Source organism: Artemia franciscana, chromosome 14 (genome assembly GCF_032884065.1).
Source record: "Artemia franciscana chromosome 14, ASM3288406v1, whole genome shotgun sequence".
NCBI lineage: Eukaryota > Metazoa > Arthropoda > Branchiopoda > Anostraca > Artemiidae > Artemia > Artemia franciscana.
This window is the reverse complement of record NC_088876.1, coordinates 11,826,116-11,843,238: the sequence shown is the minus strand read 5'-3', so window position 1 is coordinate 11,843,238 and position 17,123 is coordinate 11,826,116. Positions and strand designations below refer to the sequence as shown.

Here is a 17,123-nt window from a genome sequence, read left to right as displayed (position 1 = left end):
TTTTCATGGTAAAACTTTCAAAACTCGAATAATTTCTCAAAACTAGAATATACTCTTATAAAATTACATTTTAATCAATTTAGTGTTCAAGAAGAAAGAAGAAGAATGGAACGTTAGGAGAAGGAGTAACATTATGACATGAATCAGATTTTTTACATGTGCTACTATGCGTTTACCTAAAGAGGCATAGCACGGCAAATCAACCATTAAGCAGAAACGAAAAGTGTTCGTTCCTCCTTGAAACGTTTGACACTATGTTTTCAAATAGCACCATCTATTAAAATAATAGAGGAGACGAAAAAGTTAACTGCTCCTCAATCGTATGAGATAATTTTTTACAGTTCTTGACAAGCCTTAGATAATGATATAAACTATATAAAAATATAATATAAATATAAAGATAAATATAAATATAAAAAATAAACTGTATGGTATATTTATATCACAAGTTGGCACAGCAGAGTGAAGTAAGATCTTTCCATCTGTCACGAAGGATTTGATTTTATCACACTCTATGGTAACGATCGATCTTGAATGATATCACAGGCAGGATTGAATCCGCAAACCTCAAGTCATGAGGCACATGATGCATTGATTTAATTTTTTTCAGAAAGCTTTATATATACTTTTGATAAAGGGATTATAATGGTAATCTTTGACACTTTTTAATTGAATCGTTTAAATTAGAGTACAGATAAGCATAGATTATCATTATATGTTAATGCATCAGTTTTCAGTTCTGTTTGTACAATTCACTACCAAGCTACCCTCTCACTATCAAGCTATGATATCGATGAAACTTACATAACCCCCATTTATAATGAACCAGACCTATCCCTTTTATAATTTTTTTTAGTGTATTTACGAATTTATTACCATGTCTTATCTGTTACTTTTATTTTATGAGTCTCCAATTGTGCAATGGTAAGCCTACCCACTTGTCACACAGGAAACCGGGGTTTGACTCTCTGTCACGGAGAACTTTTAGTATATTGCATTTACAGCAATATCTTTTAAATTTAAATTGTAAAAAGGCCACAGGGCTCAGTTCCTTTGGGCATGAGTTCCCTCTTAACTATAGCATCAAACAAAACCAAATATGTGCCATGGTTTTCTCTTTACTAGATATCAGCCATCTGTACAGCCATGATACCGATGAAGCTTTTATAATCCCCGTTTGTAATCAACCTGATTCCTTATATATATTTTTTAGTTTATTAACCAACTTATTATCAGGTCTTATATGTAACCTTTTTTCATAAGTCTCCAATGGTACATTGGAGAGCGTACCTGCTTGTCATGCGGGTGACCGGGGTTTGATTCCCTATTGGAGGGAAATTTTAATATATTAACTTAAATATAATTGTAAGGCCCTATACTATAGCTAAACTACCTGTACAAGTTAGTATAGGCAAGAGTTTGTTCTTTATTAAAAAATAATGCAGCTAATTTCAGTCCAATATATGCAATAGTTTGTTCTTTTAATGTTCGTCTCTTAGTATAAGACATAAGGATAAAAGGATAAATATCCTCCTGAGCCATTGCTGGCACATAGGGCGTCGAGTCGACGTTTCAGTTGATGAGTGTTTTTTTACAGGAAAGTAGCAAGCTTGTCGCACAACGTTGCTGCAGCGTGAATCGAACCCGGGTGCTCTGTATTGCCAAGAAGAGCATCAATCCGCTGTGCTACAACGGTATAAGACTTTAAAGTATTTTAAAGTTGTGTCCTTGAACGACTGAGTGGTGCAGTGGATAGTGTGCTGGGATTATCTTTTAAAGATCGCTGGTTCAATCCCTGCCGTGGCCAATTTTGATACATTTGTCAATTTAAAGTCTAAACAAAACACCAATTAATGACTGCCAGATGAGATTTTCCAGCCTGACACTATTAATGATGAACTATAGTAGTATAAAACTAAAAAAAAAGAATTTTTTTCTTTGGAAATAAAGGACAACGCTAATATTATTTCCTTGTCGAAAGATAAGCGTGTGTAAATATTGAATTCACTTATTACGTCATATACGGTTATGATCTATACGATTATAACGTCACTCATTAAGCTTGTGTACGAAAATGCAGTTTTTTTGTCTAAATTGATTCTATTTTACAAACTTTTTTTTAATTACAAAAGGTATTAGATGTAGCCACTGTTTCCTTTAAAATGAACCATTTTACACCTTTTAATATTTTCCAGTGCCCAGCTAGCTGAGGAGAAAAAAAAGCAGAAAGAAAAATGGTGCCGTATATGCAGAACATCGTGGTTGCTCCTATGTAGGGATTTTTGACAAAACGGCCCTAATAGTGTACTTCGTTTTTGGATCTGATTCTAGTTTTAGGAGTTCAGACCTATTTCTCTTTTTTACAATGTGGCGTGACCAACTCTTAATAGGTTGTTAGTAACCGCAGCAGCCCGGATCGCTTGTTGTTGCTGCAACCTGGATATGATTGGCTAAGAAAATGTGACTATTGACTTAACAAAATTAAACTTATAGATTTTGAGCACACAGAAATATTGAACTCTAATCTCTTTTATCTTTGGTATGAAACTAGTTTACTTTTAAAGATATTTATTATTGACTATATTAACTTTAAAAGCAATCGTCGTAAAACAAATTAAGTAGAAGAAAAAAACTCGCGGGGTAGGTTATTTTTATAAAAACAGGAATTCATAGTTTAGGAATCGAAGATTCACATTAAACTATAGTAAATATTCGAATTGGACTAAAAGTCTTCAAATAGGGTTCTGCAAAATTTCTACTTAACAAGTACCAGTGCCACCTATTTTTTAAATAGTTGATACTGACAACAGAAGAAAATAAACTCATTTGGTATATTGCTTTTATTAAAATAAGTTCAGGACCTCCATGATTCGCATTAAACTACAGTCAAAGTTTTAATAGGACTAGAGCTCTTTGAAAACAATACTTTATAGATTGCTGTAACAATCTAAGCAATACAATAAAATAATCAAATTTTAGCTGCGGAAAGCGTTAATGTTTATTTTAATGTTATGTAAGCCCGCTGTGGTGCAAATGCAGCTGAGAGAAGGTTAAGTCAAACATCTGGTTTAATAACGGTATTCTTATTTTTTCATAAATGTTTTGGTGATATTTTAATGACGCATAAAAAAAATCAATGCAATGCTTAGGATCTTGGCTGCAAGTGCTATCGACTTTCGCAGTATTAGCTTGATTTTAAGGCAATTCTTATGACAACTTTTGCGAATCATTTATTTTACTATAAAAAAAAAAACACTTATGGATATGAAGTAATCTTTGACTTGTTCAAGTTAAGTGTAAAGACTGCAGCAACATGGTCCTGATCAACTTCTTTCAGCACAAGAGTGTGGAAAGGCAAAACTTTTTGAACAGATCGAAGTATTTTTTGCTACCTCCCTATGCTTAAAAAAATGCACTTCTATGCATTAATATTCAAAGTTCCTCTTAGTTCAATATGTAAAAAAAAAGTGTCGTGTGTCGCTGAAACAATCTTAGTGGGAGAAGGCCAAATTTGGTTGTATAGCCTGGAATCATAAATTACTTGTATTTTACTTTTGTTGATTGTCTAATACAATAAAGATTATGTCGAGAAAAAACTTTGTGTCTATAATGCAAATTTTCATGTTTACATCAAAAACGGCATCAAAAGATTTCCATTGCCTTCTTTTGTATAATAACTTCTTAAGTTTTTTTCATAAGATATGGATTTCTAATTAAAAAAAAAGGTTTTATCTTTTGCAAACTTTTCTTGGTACTTTTTATACTCAACTTGAAAATATTTTTTCAAACACCAAGGAATTTGTTGAATTGTGGATGGTTACAAAGAGACTGTTTTAATCTCTGAACTTACTATTTTACGCTTAGCGCCTTTTGAAAAAAAATTTCAACCAAAAAAGTAACTTTATGACTCAGATGAAAAAAAAAAAAAATTTCACAAGAAAAAGTAAATCAGATAGCTCCTAAATTTTCAAGGTCCTACGCATTCAAGCTTCAATATTTGCCAAATTCAATAAAACAATGAAAAGCTTGAATTTCAAGCTGCTTGGAAGTTAAAAATTAAATTAGATAAATGAGCAATTAAAAGAAAATTTAACTTATGACTTAACCTTATATAAAGCTTACAGGGAAAATCATCCTATTTTGATTTAGAAATATTCCGATGTTCTTTTGAGCAAAAAAAAATTCTTAAAAATATCTTAATACTATTAGAATTATTCTGCAAGCTATTTGAATACGCAATTTAAATACCGTGTTCTATTTGTTTTCACAAAGTTTGGCGTTAAATTTTGTCAGAAAATGTAAGACCGTGTAAACAACTCATTTTTTTAATGGTTTTTCCGGGTGCCGTTTGTGAAAAGATTAAGGAAGAAATGAATTATTTAACTATCAAGTTATGTCACAAATAATTTTTAGAGGTTTCAGTTCTTTATCCAAATTCTGGAATTTTTCTTCTTGCAACTACGAACTACTGTTCAGCTTCTTGTTCAAAATAGTCGAAAGACTAATAACTATATCTTTGAGGATGACTTGACCCCCCCGGCCTGAGGGGAAGGGCTGCAAGCTGTAAACCTTGCCCATTATTTACATATAGCATTGGCTATTGGGAAGAATTCAGAAATTTGGTGGGATTTTTCTGGCGGGGGAAGGGGTACATACAAGTATTTTTCCATGGAGGAATTTTTTGGGAAGTTGATTTTTAATGAAGAGGGAGCTGGATATCCCGTCACTATTTAAAAAAAAATCAGGAATTAAAAAAAACATGTTTTATCAGGTGAAAGTAAGGAGCAACATTAAAAGTGAAAACAAAACAGAAATTATTATGTATATGAGGGGGTTTGCCACCCTCAATAGCTCGGTCTGTGTGCTAAGGTTTTTTTTAGAACCTTTAAAAAGCTTATTATTCTAACTAAACGGCCCTTGTGTATCAGGAATCATTCTTAAATAAGAGGAACAAAAGTCAAACTTTAGCTCAAAGAACGAGGTATTGAGGAGGGGGAAAACCCCCTCATATAAGTAACAATTTCTGTTTGTTTTAAGTTTTAATGTTGCTTCTTACTTTCAGTGGACAAAAGCTTTGTTATTTTTATTTAATGGAAAATAAGGTAGTCAGCTAACAAATCCTTGTGAAACGCACAACAAAATGGAGCTGCGTTACACACAGTGCAAAGTGTTGAAAATATTCAGGGTAATTTCAAAAGCCAATTTTCATTTTTATTATGAATATTGCACAAAAACCATTTACTCTAAAAGCCTAAAAACGTAATTTTTGCTCTCCTTAAAATATGAAAAGTGACATTTGCCTGTTTGTTTTGGCTTGACAATTTTGTCCATTTTTGCCAGTTTTTACTCAAACTTCACAGCACTATCTTGTTAGAACAACATTATCGTCATTTGTAAGAAGACGATTGCATTCTCTCTTACATTCAAATTGTGCTCATTTCTGAAACGTAGCATACCTGCTAACAGATATACGTAAACTATGCGAATACAAAGCCTAAATTTCAAATAAAAATTATTTGTAGTTTTTAGTTTTGTCTGTGCGGTCAGAGAGAAAATATCCCACCGTCAGTTGCTTTTTTATGTCTTTGCACTATTCTAAAGCAGAACCATAGATTGATAAGGAACTTAGAATATTTCGGTGGTCGTAACACATGGCAGTGGCAAAAGTACAGGCATCAGTGAGTGGTTTTGCACGGGAGCCTGAGACCCAATTCAAGGCTCACTGAAAAATGTATTTCTTTTATAATTTTGTATAATATTTGTATAATTAACCTAGCATTTTTTTTTGTCTTTTACAGACTCTCCCGACCCTCCAAAATGTATGGACTGTGTAATAATATCCTGATTATGCCCCTCTAATGGGATAAACACTATATAAAATAAATAACGTAATTTTCAGGTAATCCTAAAGAGCAGGAAGAAAATGATGAAATTATTTGACATTTTTGTATAAAAACATGGAATATCAAACTTTACAAAAAGAGTCTCCATACAAAAAAAAACTTACCATTTACTAACTTTTACTGAAGCATTGAATTTGAATTCTGACTGGATTATGTCCTCGAATGCTGTGTAAGTGATAAATATGGAAATAAGCTACTTCCACGGTGCTTAAAATGATGAAAAATGTAGGTCTCTTTTAACCCAATCATTTTCGAATCAGCGTAGATGATCGAGCTTGAAGTGTAATGTCTATTCTATGTGTATTATATTATATTATATTATATTATATTATATATATTATATATACTATATATTATATATATTATATTATATTATATTATATTATATTATATGTGTATTATTCTATGTGTCATTAATAGCAATAAAATAACTGTTGTTTAAATCATAAATTTCTGTAGGTTTACTTTTTTAAAGAGCATTCGGTTTTAAAATTTAGTGCCAGCCATACGAATGATTTACTTCTTTTAAACAAAGAAGAAAAACTTCAAATATATCTTCTAAATGAACAAAATGATATATAAATGAAAAAGACAATCAGGGTAAAAATTAATATACAGGAAATACTTTCTAATATCTACAACTATTTAAAATAATTGATAAAAACGAATTAATCTTACCTTTGGTGCACGAATAGTGAAACCACAAATTGCTTTCCTAAGTAAAGTAAATGTAGATGGGGTTGGATCAAACAGCAAACCTCGTAGAGTTGGACAGCCTTCGAGTGTTAGACAAGTTCCTTGTACTTTATTTAAAAACACACATTGATTTGGCTGGACAAATGACCCAAATGATTCACCAAAAATGACTGAAAATGTTAATCAATTACCGTATCTTACGTGACTATTTTTTTTAATCAAACACACTCTTATCCATCTGGCTTTTCCCATGGATAGGGTTTGACTGGGCTTTGGCTATAATTCTCCTCCTTAGCGTTTCGTACTCTCTACGCCTCCCTTAATATCTTTTTAGAGCCTGCAACCATTATCCACCAGTTTAGTAGCTGCCGAGATCTCCCTAGAATCTTGGTAACACTATTTTGGCTATTGTTATTGCAGAACAACATTACAATTATTTGCCCTTTTCAGCTTTCTTTTAAAGTAAGCTCCTTAATATTTAGTCACGGTAAATCGGAAGATGTGACATGGTATTCTACGTGAAACCAAGTTCTCTGTCCAAAATACAAAGCAAAAAAGCCGAATTGATCTGTCCAACCTGCTTTCCCGTGCATTGTTGGTTCTTAAAATGTCTATAGGCTTCAGGTGTTTCTACACTCCATTATCCCTTATTTTATTTGCTTTTTAAAAATTGCTTAAAGAGCAACCTTTTTCAAACAGTTCGTGGTAACGAACTGTAGTAAGGAGCAACCCGGCTCAATAGTGACTGAAACTCTAAAAAACGGAATTTGGATACCAATAGTTACATCAAAAGAATCACATTTTAATGCTATATATATATATATATATATAAATTTCATCAAGTTTGGTCTTACTCATCACAAGTTACGAGCCTGAGAAAGTTTGCCTTATTTTAAAAAATAGGGGAAAACACCCCCTAAAAGTTCTAGGATCTTAAAGAAAGTTACACCATCAGATTCAGCGTATTAGAGAATACTACTGTTAAAGTTTCAAGCTCCTATATTCCAAAATGGGGAATTTTGTATTTTTTGCCAGAAGCCAGATCACGGATGCGTGTTTATTTATTTTTTTTTCCCAGGGGTGATCATATCGACCCAGTGGTCCTAGAATGTTGTGAGAGGGCTCATTCTACTGGAAAATAAAAGTTCTAGTGCCCTTTTTAAGCGACCAAAAAAATTGGAGGGCAACTAGGCCCATTCCTACGCAAATTTTTCTCCGAAGTCGCCGAATCAAAATTTTTAGATTGCCATTCTGTTCAGCCTAGTCGAAAACCTAATAACTATGTCTTTGGAGACGACTTAATCCCCAATAGTCCCCGAGGGAGGGGCTGCAAGTTACAAATTTTGACTATTGTTTACATATAGTAATGGTTATTATGAAGTGTGCAGACGTTTTCAGGGGGACTTTTTCACGTTAGGGTGGTAGTGGGTAGGGGGAGGGGGTTACGTGGGAGGATCTTTCCATGGAGGAATGTAATTTTTATGAAGGGGGCGCAGGATTTTCTAGCATTAATTAAAAAAAAAAACAATGAAAAACTAAATAAAAAAATCACCTGGAAGTAATGAGTCGCATTAAAACTTAAAACGAACATAAAATATTACGTTTATAAGGGGGTTCGTCTCCTCCACAATACCTTGCCCTTTACGCTAAAGTATTTTTAGTAATTATAACTATTTATGCTACGGCCTTTGGGATTCAGGGGTCATTCTTAAAGATTCAGGATAAAGTTCAAGTTTAGTGTAAACAGTGAGGTATTGATGAGGGGGGCAAACCCCCCTCATCAATTTTTTATTTTTATTTATTGTTTTAAAAATTATGGTTGTGACAGAGCCAAAATTTAGCGTAAGGAGCGAGCCGTTGCGGAGGGACAACCCCTTTCATATACGGAGTAATTTCTGTTCGTTTTAAGTTTTAATGTCGCTCCTTACTTGCAGTTAAAAAATCTATTTGTTTTATTTAATTATATCAAAGACGTTCCCCCTTTTTAGGATGTCCAATAAAGTTTTCTCTTTAAAACGAATAAGATTAAAAGGAAATTTTTTTTTAAAACCAATTAAAAATGTTTTGATGAGGGTGGCAGTCCATTAAATACTTACCCGTGGAACAAAGGTGAAAAAGCCCTGCCTTTAAAAATTGAAAATAAACTATTGCTTACGTATTAGTGGAATCCCAGATACCATTCCAATAGAAATCATGCACCGAAAATCAATTGTCCTAAGTTCTATTTTTTTTTATCATTATAGGGTCTTGTAATGTTTTTAATCAACCCATAAATAATCTTTAATGTTTGTAGGATTTTTGCTTTTTTGATTATTGTTACATACCTATGTCAAATTCATCAAGTGTACCCTTAAAGTAAGTTGGCGGTGGAGGAATAATGGGATGTGCTTTTAGCAGGTTTTAAATCTGAATAAGAGCAACAGACCAAAAGGACCTATTATTCAAAGTCAGAGACTCATCAACTGGAAACAGTGTATGCATTTCTAGTCTGATCTGGCATGCAACAATTAGTACAACATCCCCAGATAGAGTTCTACTAGCGTTTGTTATATGTAGTTAAAGAGAGAGCCAGTGTGAATGATGAAAACTTAGTAGGAAGCCAATGAAGACTCCAAGGCTGTACAGTGAATACACTCTTTACACATCGTGCAATCTAGTATCGTATTTCTTATGCAATTGCAACTAAAAATGCCCATATCGTTCCATAAGCGTTCCTAAAACCGGCGTAACCGTAGCTGCTGTTTGCTACACAGCCAAGGAGCGTGGGCAAAAAAATTGGAAGCACTGAAATGGATGGATTAGGTCTGTCAACATTTGCCCTTAAACACTGCTTATGAGATTCTCTACGAGTCAGCTGGATAAGTAGCACTTCTTCTTCTATCAGAAGTATGGTGGCGAGCATCTTTGCCAAATGAGGATAGTCAACACTAGGAAATTTTGTATAAGAAAGTACAGAAAAAACGCTAAACTACATACTGAAAACAAGGCAAAACACATTTCCAGTAGCAATGGACACCAATTCAATCGCTGTTCGGTGCCACAAGCCTGCTTGACATGTCTTCCATAAACAACGAAAAGCTAGAACCAATCGAAGCAGAAGATGTTGCAAAGTGTTTTTGCTAAATCTGGCATGATCACCTGAACTGATCAACCTTAATGATGTCTTAACATAAAACCTAGTATATCTACCTATGGAAGATATCAAAAGTTTATTTTTCAAAATTCCTGAGACAGAATACAAGATTAAGCATATGTCTATTTCCAATCGAAAGTGCCTGAAAAAAGTAATCAATGCCCTGCCTCACCCGAAGTCCTATCCCTCGAGAGATTCGAAAAAAGTCATACAGTCTCGATTCTACACTGGCATGTCGAAGGACCCATGGTTCTTTTTACAAAAGAAAAATATCTTAATGAAGAGGAAAACATAGAGACAGTCTATAGAGCAGCACAGGTGATAAAGAATACTATCGTAAATTTTACATTCCAAGCCGAGGAAACAAACTCCATAGAAGTTACTAGTGACATTAATCAGGTCCCGGGATGTCTGTATACCATGACCTACTGGTTTTTTATAAGGCCATATGACGGCCCTTACTACACTGACAGATTTTCATTCACAAAGAGCCAAATACAGACAGATGAACTGCACGCCAAAAATAAAATCATTATCATTTAGGCAACCCCGTGTAAGAAAGAATTCTCTAGTTCCTAAGACTAGCTCTGACTGTTCAACAAATTATTAAAAAAAAGTTCATAGATCTTCTCAGTAAACATGGTTAGTGGCTTCTATAAGGCCGTACCATGCTATTGAAAGCAGCTTTGGACAATGCTATTGTGAAAGACTCCTATGAGCTACAAGGATTGTATGTTCCCCAATTTTTAAAGAAGAATGCCATCGTGCTCTTTGCAGTTTATAGCACAGACTTTTCTGGGGACACTGCTAATCAACTTCGGCAATGAGGGGTTTGCCAGTTTTGCTAGTTGGTGTACCTATTATTTGTTTCCGGTGTATTTGATGGTTAAGCCAATTTGGTTCCAGTGGTAAGACATGTAGGGGACTTGTAAGTAATACTCGGCTTTTGGGCTACAATCATCTTCAGTGATGAGGGGTTTGCAACTTTTGTTAGTCGGTGTACCCATTTATTTGTTTCCGGTGAACTTGATGTCTATCCCGGGAGAGAGACTTGTAAGTAAGAATCTGTTTACTTTGGGTTAGAAATTTGAGCAAGTTGGTGCACATTGTATTCGATCTCTTTAAATCTGACAGAATTAAGCGTTTACGCAACGGGTACAAACGATAACGTAAAACAATGAGGTTGTTTCGTAATAATTTATGTCACCTAAGGTATTTTAATCCTGAAAAGTTACCGATAACTTTATAATACCAACTAGATTATATACGATATTGTTCCAAGTTTTCATCCGTCAGGATGTCTACGATTGAAAAGGACAGGACAAAGTTCAACTGGCTGCAAAGTCAATTTAGAACCTTCTTTCGATATCATTTTGTAGTTGTTGTTTTTTCAACGCTGAGGAATGGCCTTTGGTCATGTGATAACTGATTGCCTTTTTGTTTGAACATACCGTTTTAAAAAATTCGATAGGCTGACAACTTCATCTTTTAACCAAGAGTGAAGAAACCACCACAAACGAGAATGTAAAACAATGAGATAGTTTCGTAATCATACAGTTTGTGGTAACGAACTCTAGTAAGGAGCGACCCAGGTCAATATTAAACAAAACTCTAAGAAACGGAATTTTGATGCTAAAAGAAAATTAAAAGAATCGAATTTTCATGCTGATTTTAAATATATAAGTTTCATTAAATTTAAACTTTGGCATCAAAAGTTACGAGCCTGAGAAACTTTGGCTTATTTTGGAAAATAGGGGGGAAACAACCCCTAAAAGTCATAGAATCTTAACGAAAATCGCACCATTGCATTCAGCATATCAAAGAACCCAGAAACAAAAAATTGCAAGCTCCTATCTACAAAATTGTGGAATTTCGATTTTTTTGCGAGAAGACAGATCACGGGTGTGTGATTATTTGTTGTTTTTTTTTATTTCCCAGGGGTCATCGTATCGACCAAGTGGTCCTAGAATGTCGCAAGAGGGCTCATTCTAACGGAAATAAACAGTTCTTGTGCCCTTTTGAAGTGACCAAAATAATTAAAGGGCACCTAGGCCCCCTCCCACGCTCATTTTTTTCCCAAAGTCAGCGGATCCAATTTTGAGATAGCCATTTTGTTCCGCATAGTCAAAAACCATAATAGCTATGTCTTTGGGGATTACTGATTCCTCCCGATCCCTGGGGGAGGGGCTGCAATTTACAAACTTTGACCAGTGTTTACATACAGTAATGGTTATTGGGAAGTGTATCGACGTTTTCAGGAGGATATTTTTGGTTTTGGGGGTGGGGTTCAGGGGAAAGGGCTATGTGGGAGGATCTTTTCTTGGAGAAATATGTCATGGAGGAAGACGAATTCAATGAAAAGGGCGCAGGATTTTCTAGCATTACTATAAAAAACAATGAGAAAATAAACATGAAAAAGTTTTTTCAATTGGAAGTAAGGAGTAGCATTAAAAGTTAAGCGAATAGAGATTATTACGCATATGAGAGGTTCTAAAAATACTTTAGCATAAAGAGCGAGGTATTTAGGGGGAGATAAATACCTCACACTTTATGCTAAAGTATTTTCAGTAAATTCAACTATTTATTCTATGGCTTTTCTGATTCCGGGGTCATTCTTAAAGAATTGGGAAAAAGCTCAAGATTTATTATAAAGAGCGAGGTATTGGCGAGAGGACAAACCCCCTCATATACATAATAAAAATATTAGAATATAAAAGTTTGTTACATAAGTTCATTCTTAAGTTACGTATATTTTCTAATAATAAAACGTTCGTTAAGAATTAAAAGTTCTAGTTGCCATTTTAAGTAACCGAAATATTGGAGGGCAACTAGGCCTCCTTCCTCATCCCTTATTTCTCAAAATCGTCTGATCAAAACTAAGAGAAAGCCATTTAGACAAAAAAGAATTAATATGCAAATTTCATTTTAATAATTTATGTGTGGAGAGCCGAAATCAAACGTGCATTAATTCAAAAACGTTCAGAAATTAAATAAAAAAACACGCTTTTTTTAACTGAAAGTAAGGAGCGACATTAAACCTTAAAACGAACAGAAATTACTCCGTATATAAAATGGCTTGTCCCCTCCGCAATCCCTCGCTCTTTACGCTAAAGTTTGACTCTTTGCCACAATCTTACTTTTTAAAACAATTAAAAACTTACGCGTAAAGAGCGAGGGTTTGCGGAGGGAACAACCCTTTTCATATACAGAGTAATTTGTGTTCGTTTTAAGTTTTAATGTCGCTCCTTACTTTCAGGTAAAAAAACTTGTTTTTTTTATTTAATAATTAATAGAATGTCATCTATGGTATTTTGATCCTGAAAAGTTACCGATAACTTTATAATACCAACTAGATTATATACGATATTGTTCCAAGTTTTCATCCGTCACGATGTCTACGATTGAAAAGGATAAAGTTCAACTGGCTGCAAAGTCAATTTAGTCCCTTCTCTCGATACTATTTTGCTATTGCTTTTTCAACGCTGAGGAATAACCTTTGATCATGTGATTACTGATCGATAGTGAAGAAACAAAACCAAAGTGTTGCTCACGCAACACTTTAGTCGGAGAAGCCGGACAAAAGTTGCCGCAACATTTCACGTTGCCCGGGTAACTTAGGTCTAGTTTAAGTTCGTTCTAAGTTTTAATGCTTCTCCTTAATGTCAGTTGAAAAGCCTTATTTATTAAATTAAATTTCTGATTGTTTTTTAAATAGTGCTAGGAAATCTGGCATCACGAACAATTACCCTTAACATTTCCACGCGTAAAATTGAGTCGGCAAAGAGAAAGCAAGACATAAGCCGAATTTCGTATGGGAATCCTGGCATATTCCCCAAGTGTAAAATTTACCCTGAAAAATACAACTCCCCGGAAGCTTCCCTCACATGGAAAACTCTCCCCGCGGAAAATCCTTAAGCAAAAAATCCCCCCACCTGAAAAATGTATGCACACATCCTAATTTCAAATAGTACAGGGAAGCAATGGGCAAATTTTAACTTAAAGACCTTTCCCCAGGGGCTGTGGGGGTTCGTGCTATCTCCAAAGGCATGGTTTTTCAGTCTTTTAACTATTCTAAACAAAACGGCTATTTCAAAATACTGATCAGACGATTTTGTGAAGAAAAGAGGCGTTGGAGGGGGCCTAGTTGTCCTCCAATCTTTTTCTTCACTTTAAAAGGTCACTAGAACTTTTAATTTCCGTTTAACGGAGCCATCTCCCAATATTCTAGGAATACTGGGTCGATACGATAATCTCTGGCGAAACCAGAAAGAAAAAAAACATGCAAAAAAAAAACACATATGTATGCATCCGTGATCCGTCTTCTGGCAAATAAAAAATACACAAAATTACACATTTTTGGAGACAGGAGGTTGAAACCTCTACAGTAGGTTTTTTGATGTGCTGAATCTGATGGTGTGATTTTCATTAACATTCTGTGAATTCTAGGGGGTGTTCTCCTCTTTCAAAGTTTAGGCAAATTTTCTCAGGCTCGTAGCCTTTGATAGGTAAGACTAAACATAGCAAAACCTGTATATTTGGAATCAGCATAATAAGCTAATTCTTTTAATATAACTATTGGTGTTTTCAAAAGTTGGAGTTTCTGTTATTATTCAGCCGGGTCCCTACTTACTTACAGCTTGTTACCACAAACTGTTGTAAACGGCAAATTATGTACTTTGTAACGAAGGAGTTCGTAGTAAAGGGCACTAAGCTTAGGTTAAAATGAACCTCTCTCGATTTTCTGCATCTATTGATTCAAAATAATTTCTCCTATAAAAAGAAAGAAAAAAAAGACCGGCTTCATAATCTATGATGTTGCTCTTTTATATAGAGGCTTAAAATCAATAAAACAGGATCCTCAGACGTTTTGACGTTGAACTTATAATTTATGATAGATAATTGAAATTTTAAGGCAACAATCAACAAGCAAGGATCGATAATCTTAATTGGAGCATTTCGATAATCCCGAATTGCAGATATAAGGTATTAAAGATATTAATTATTTGTGGATAATTTGTTAATTTATGTGTTTATTATATAATTTATTTTTTAGGCATAGGGGAAAGGGATAGGGGTGTAATGAAGGGGAAAAGCTTCCATAGTAAAATTATTTTTCCCTAGCATGGCTGAATCAGCTTTGTATTCATGCAAATGGAAATTGTGTCAAAAATAATTGTTCATCGAAGGACTTTCGTGTAGCAAACTTTTGATAATATTATTATCACTTGTGTGAAAAGTTTCCCATGAAGGGGCACATGGAGGATCAGAGGAGGGGATGGAGGAGGGAGGACAATGTTTTCTTGTGCGAATATGAAATTTCATGACGCGGGTTCTTCGCCACGAATCTTTGGTAAAAAGAGAAGAAGAGGGTATTACCTGCTTGAAAAAGTATCAACAAATGGTTTGTCATTGTAGGTACAGATATCACCCTGTCAAACAATTCAGAAGACAAACTATGAATTAAAGAAACAAATTAAAATAGTTCAAGAAGTATATTTTCGTTTTATGAATTTTTTCAATTTTATTGTTACGATTTCATCCCTCATTGTCATCTGTCGTCACGTCTAGATATGTACGCTTATGCTTGCATGACGATCCTTGCTTCTTTGCAAAAATTTCTACTGTAAGGCCCTTCACTGTTTCCGTCCGCTCAGTCTATTAGAAATTGTTATCTAAGGCTATATATGCTTTTTGTACCAAATTTTAAAATACAGCACCAAATTCACTAAAATACTCCCAGCATCTTTCCTTGTCACTTGGCCAACAATTTCAAGCCTCTCCCTCGGGTGATAATGTCCGGCTTACGACACTTACTTAGGACCTTTTGTCACCCTTTTTAAAAGATTATATGACTTTTGCTCCTCTTCGTTTGAATAATGGAAAGCATTACGTCTTCCCCCTCCTTGTCAAACTTTTCAAAAATTTGTTTCCAACCTTCTTCGGCCAATAACACACAGTGAAAGCCAAAGCAAAGTTTTTTCGAAATCTATTGTGATTGGATACTCAAGAGGGTGAGGGGTGCTCACCGTCTTGAGCCCAGCCATGTCTCTTTCTCACATTTTCCTTGAAAAAAACTCGTAAACCAGGATTGCCGTCTGCTGTAAATAAAGTGCCAAAAAATAAAAATGTCGTGCTTTCGATGTCATGTATTCACGATTGAGGATTAGCAAAATTGTTGATAACTCCTTCTTTGAGCCCTCTTTGCTAACTATACTTTACTGACGCTGCTCCCTATATCGAACCCCACTCAAAATCTCAAAAAACTGTAAATGTCCCTTAATATGAGCAACATATTTTGATAAAACACATAAGACAAAATATAAAGTTAAGAAAACCAAGACACAACACACTAAAGTGTAGTAACTTGATATGTCCAGGGCTATCGTATTACCTTTCTAAATCGTCCTTTTAACATGAATGAGGCTATTAATTGCTTTCCGTTTTCACAGCTGCCAGTTACAGGGATTGAATGAAAAACGTAACACGTGGAACTCTTCAACAAAAATATTTTTACGATTTTAAATGTGCTGCATGATACATTGAATTGAGTAAAATGTGTTCCATACGTGAAAGACCTTTGCTCTGTGAATTTAAGCTAATATTCAGAATTCCTAAGTTTTCTTATATTTTTGGAAAGTTCTAAGAAACTTTCGCCAGGTTATATACCAACATGAAACCACACTTACAGAAAAAGCAAATTTTTTTTTACCTTGTCTTTTCTCTCTTGTGGAATTATATGCTAAGGTTACACCTAGACAATAAACCAATAACACCACAGAATTATAATTCATCCTTAGCGCCAAGATGCACAGCTTAATTTGAAGCTACTAGATTCAAAAATGACAAAAAGAAGCTCTAAGGCAATGGCCAGTAGCAAATCAAAGTGGAAGGACCTGTATTACTGCCCGTAATTTTTTTTTTATTATTATTCTGGGAAGCCACGAATGACACAAGTTTTATCGCGGCATCAAAAATTGAGGTTTTAAAGAAGCTTGTGGTTGGGTACTCCTTTATCAAAATATTATATGATAAGAAAAAACAATTTGTTTAGCGATAATAGAATATTTATGAAGTTTCTTTGCTAACCAGGAGGAATTACTATATTCAAGCATTGATGAGACTTATTGCGTCTGTTATATTAGGAGTCGAAGTTTCTTAACAGTAAAAAATGAAGATTGTTGCACCAAGAAGCTAGGGTACTCAGTCCCTTCTACGCTCTACATGAAGTGAAAAAACTTCAAATGTTTCATAGCCATCCTTCAATTACAGGTCCCATATAACATGTTGAGTTTTCTTTTTGCGTCCCCTCCTTCTCATCATCTTCTGGTCACAATTGTCAGGAAAGTGAAGTAATTCACCTCCAAAAGGAGGAGTAGGCTACACAGCTTGTT

General features: G+C 34.5%; 1 protein-coding gene and 1 long non-coding RNA gene across 5 annotated transcripts in view; one reads left to right on the top strand and one right to left on the bottom strand.

The window, feature by feature from the left end:
- LOC136035318 (uncharacterized) overlaps nucleotides 1–6,182 on the top strand; it is a 117,962-nt gene extending 111,780 nt beyond the window's left edge. For 2 of the 4 annotated variants that reach the window (XR_010619391.1, XR_010619388.1), the window contains one exon: nucleotides 1,598–3,662. This is a non-coding gene — a long non-coding RNA (uncharacterized LOC136035318). Of the gene's footprint in view, nucleotides 1–1,597; nucleotides 3,663–5,798 lie in introns of those variants that run through there. The other 2 variants (XR_010619390.1, XR_010619389.1) reach the window with 2 other exon arrangements.
- Nucleotides 1–16,630, bottom strand: part of LOC136035316 (venom protease-like) — a 46,198-nt gene extending 29,568 nt beyond the window's left edge. The window contains exons 1-2 of the mRNA XM_065717026.1: nucleotides 16,442–16,630; nucleotides 6,582–6,769 (exon numbers count right to left, since the gene is read on the bottom strand). Of these exons, the coding sequence (XP_065573098.1) occupies nucleotides 6,582–6,769; nucleotides 16,442–16,523 (270 nt within the window). The 5' untranslated portion in view covers nucleotides 16,524–16,630. The remainder of the gene's footprint in view (nucleotides 1–6,581; nucleotides 6,770–16,441) is intronic.
- Between the last annotated feature and the right edge of the window lie 493 nt (nucleotides 16,631–17,123).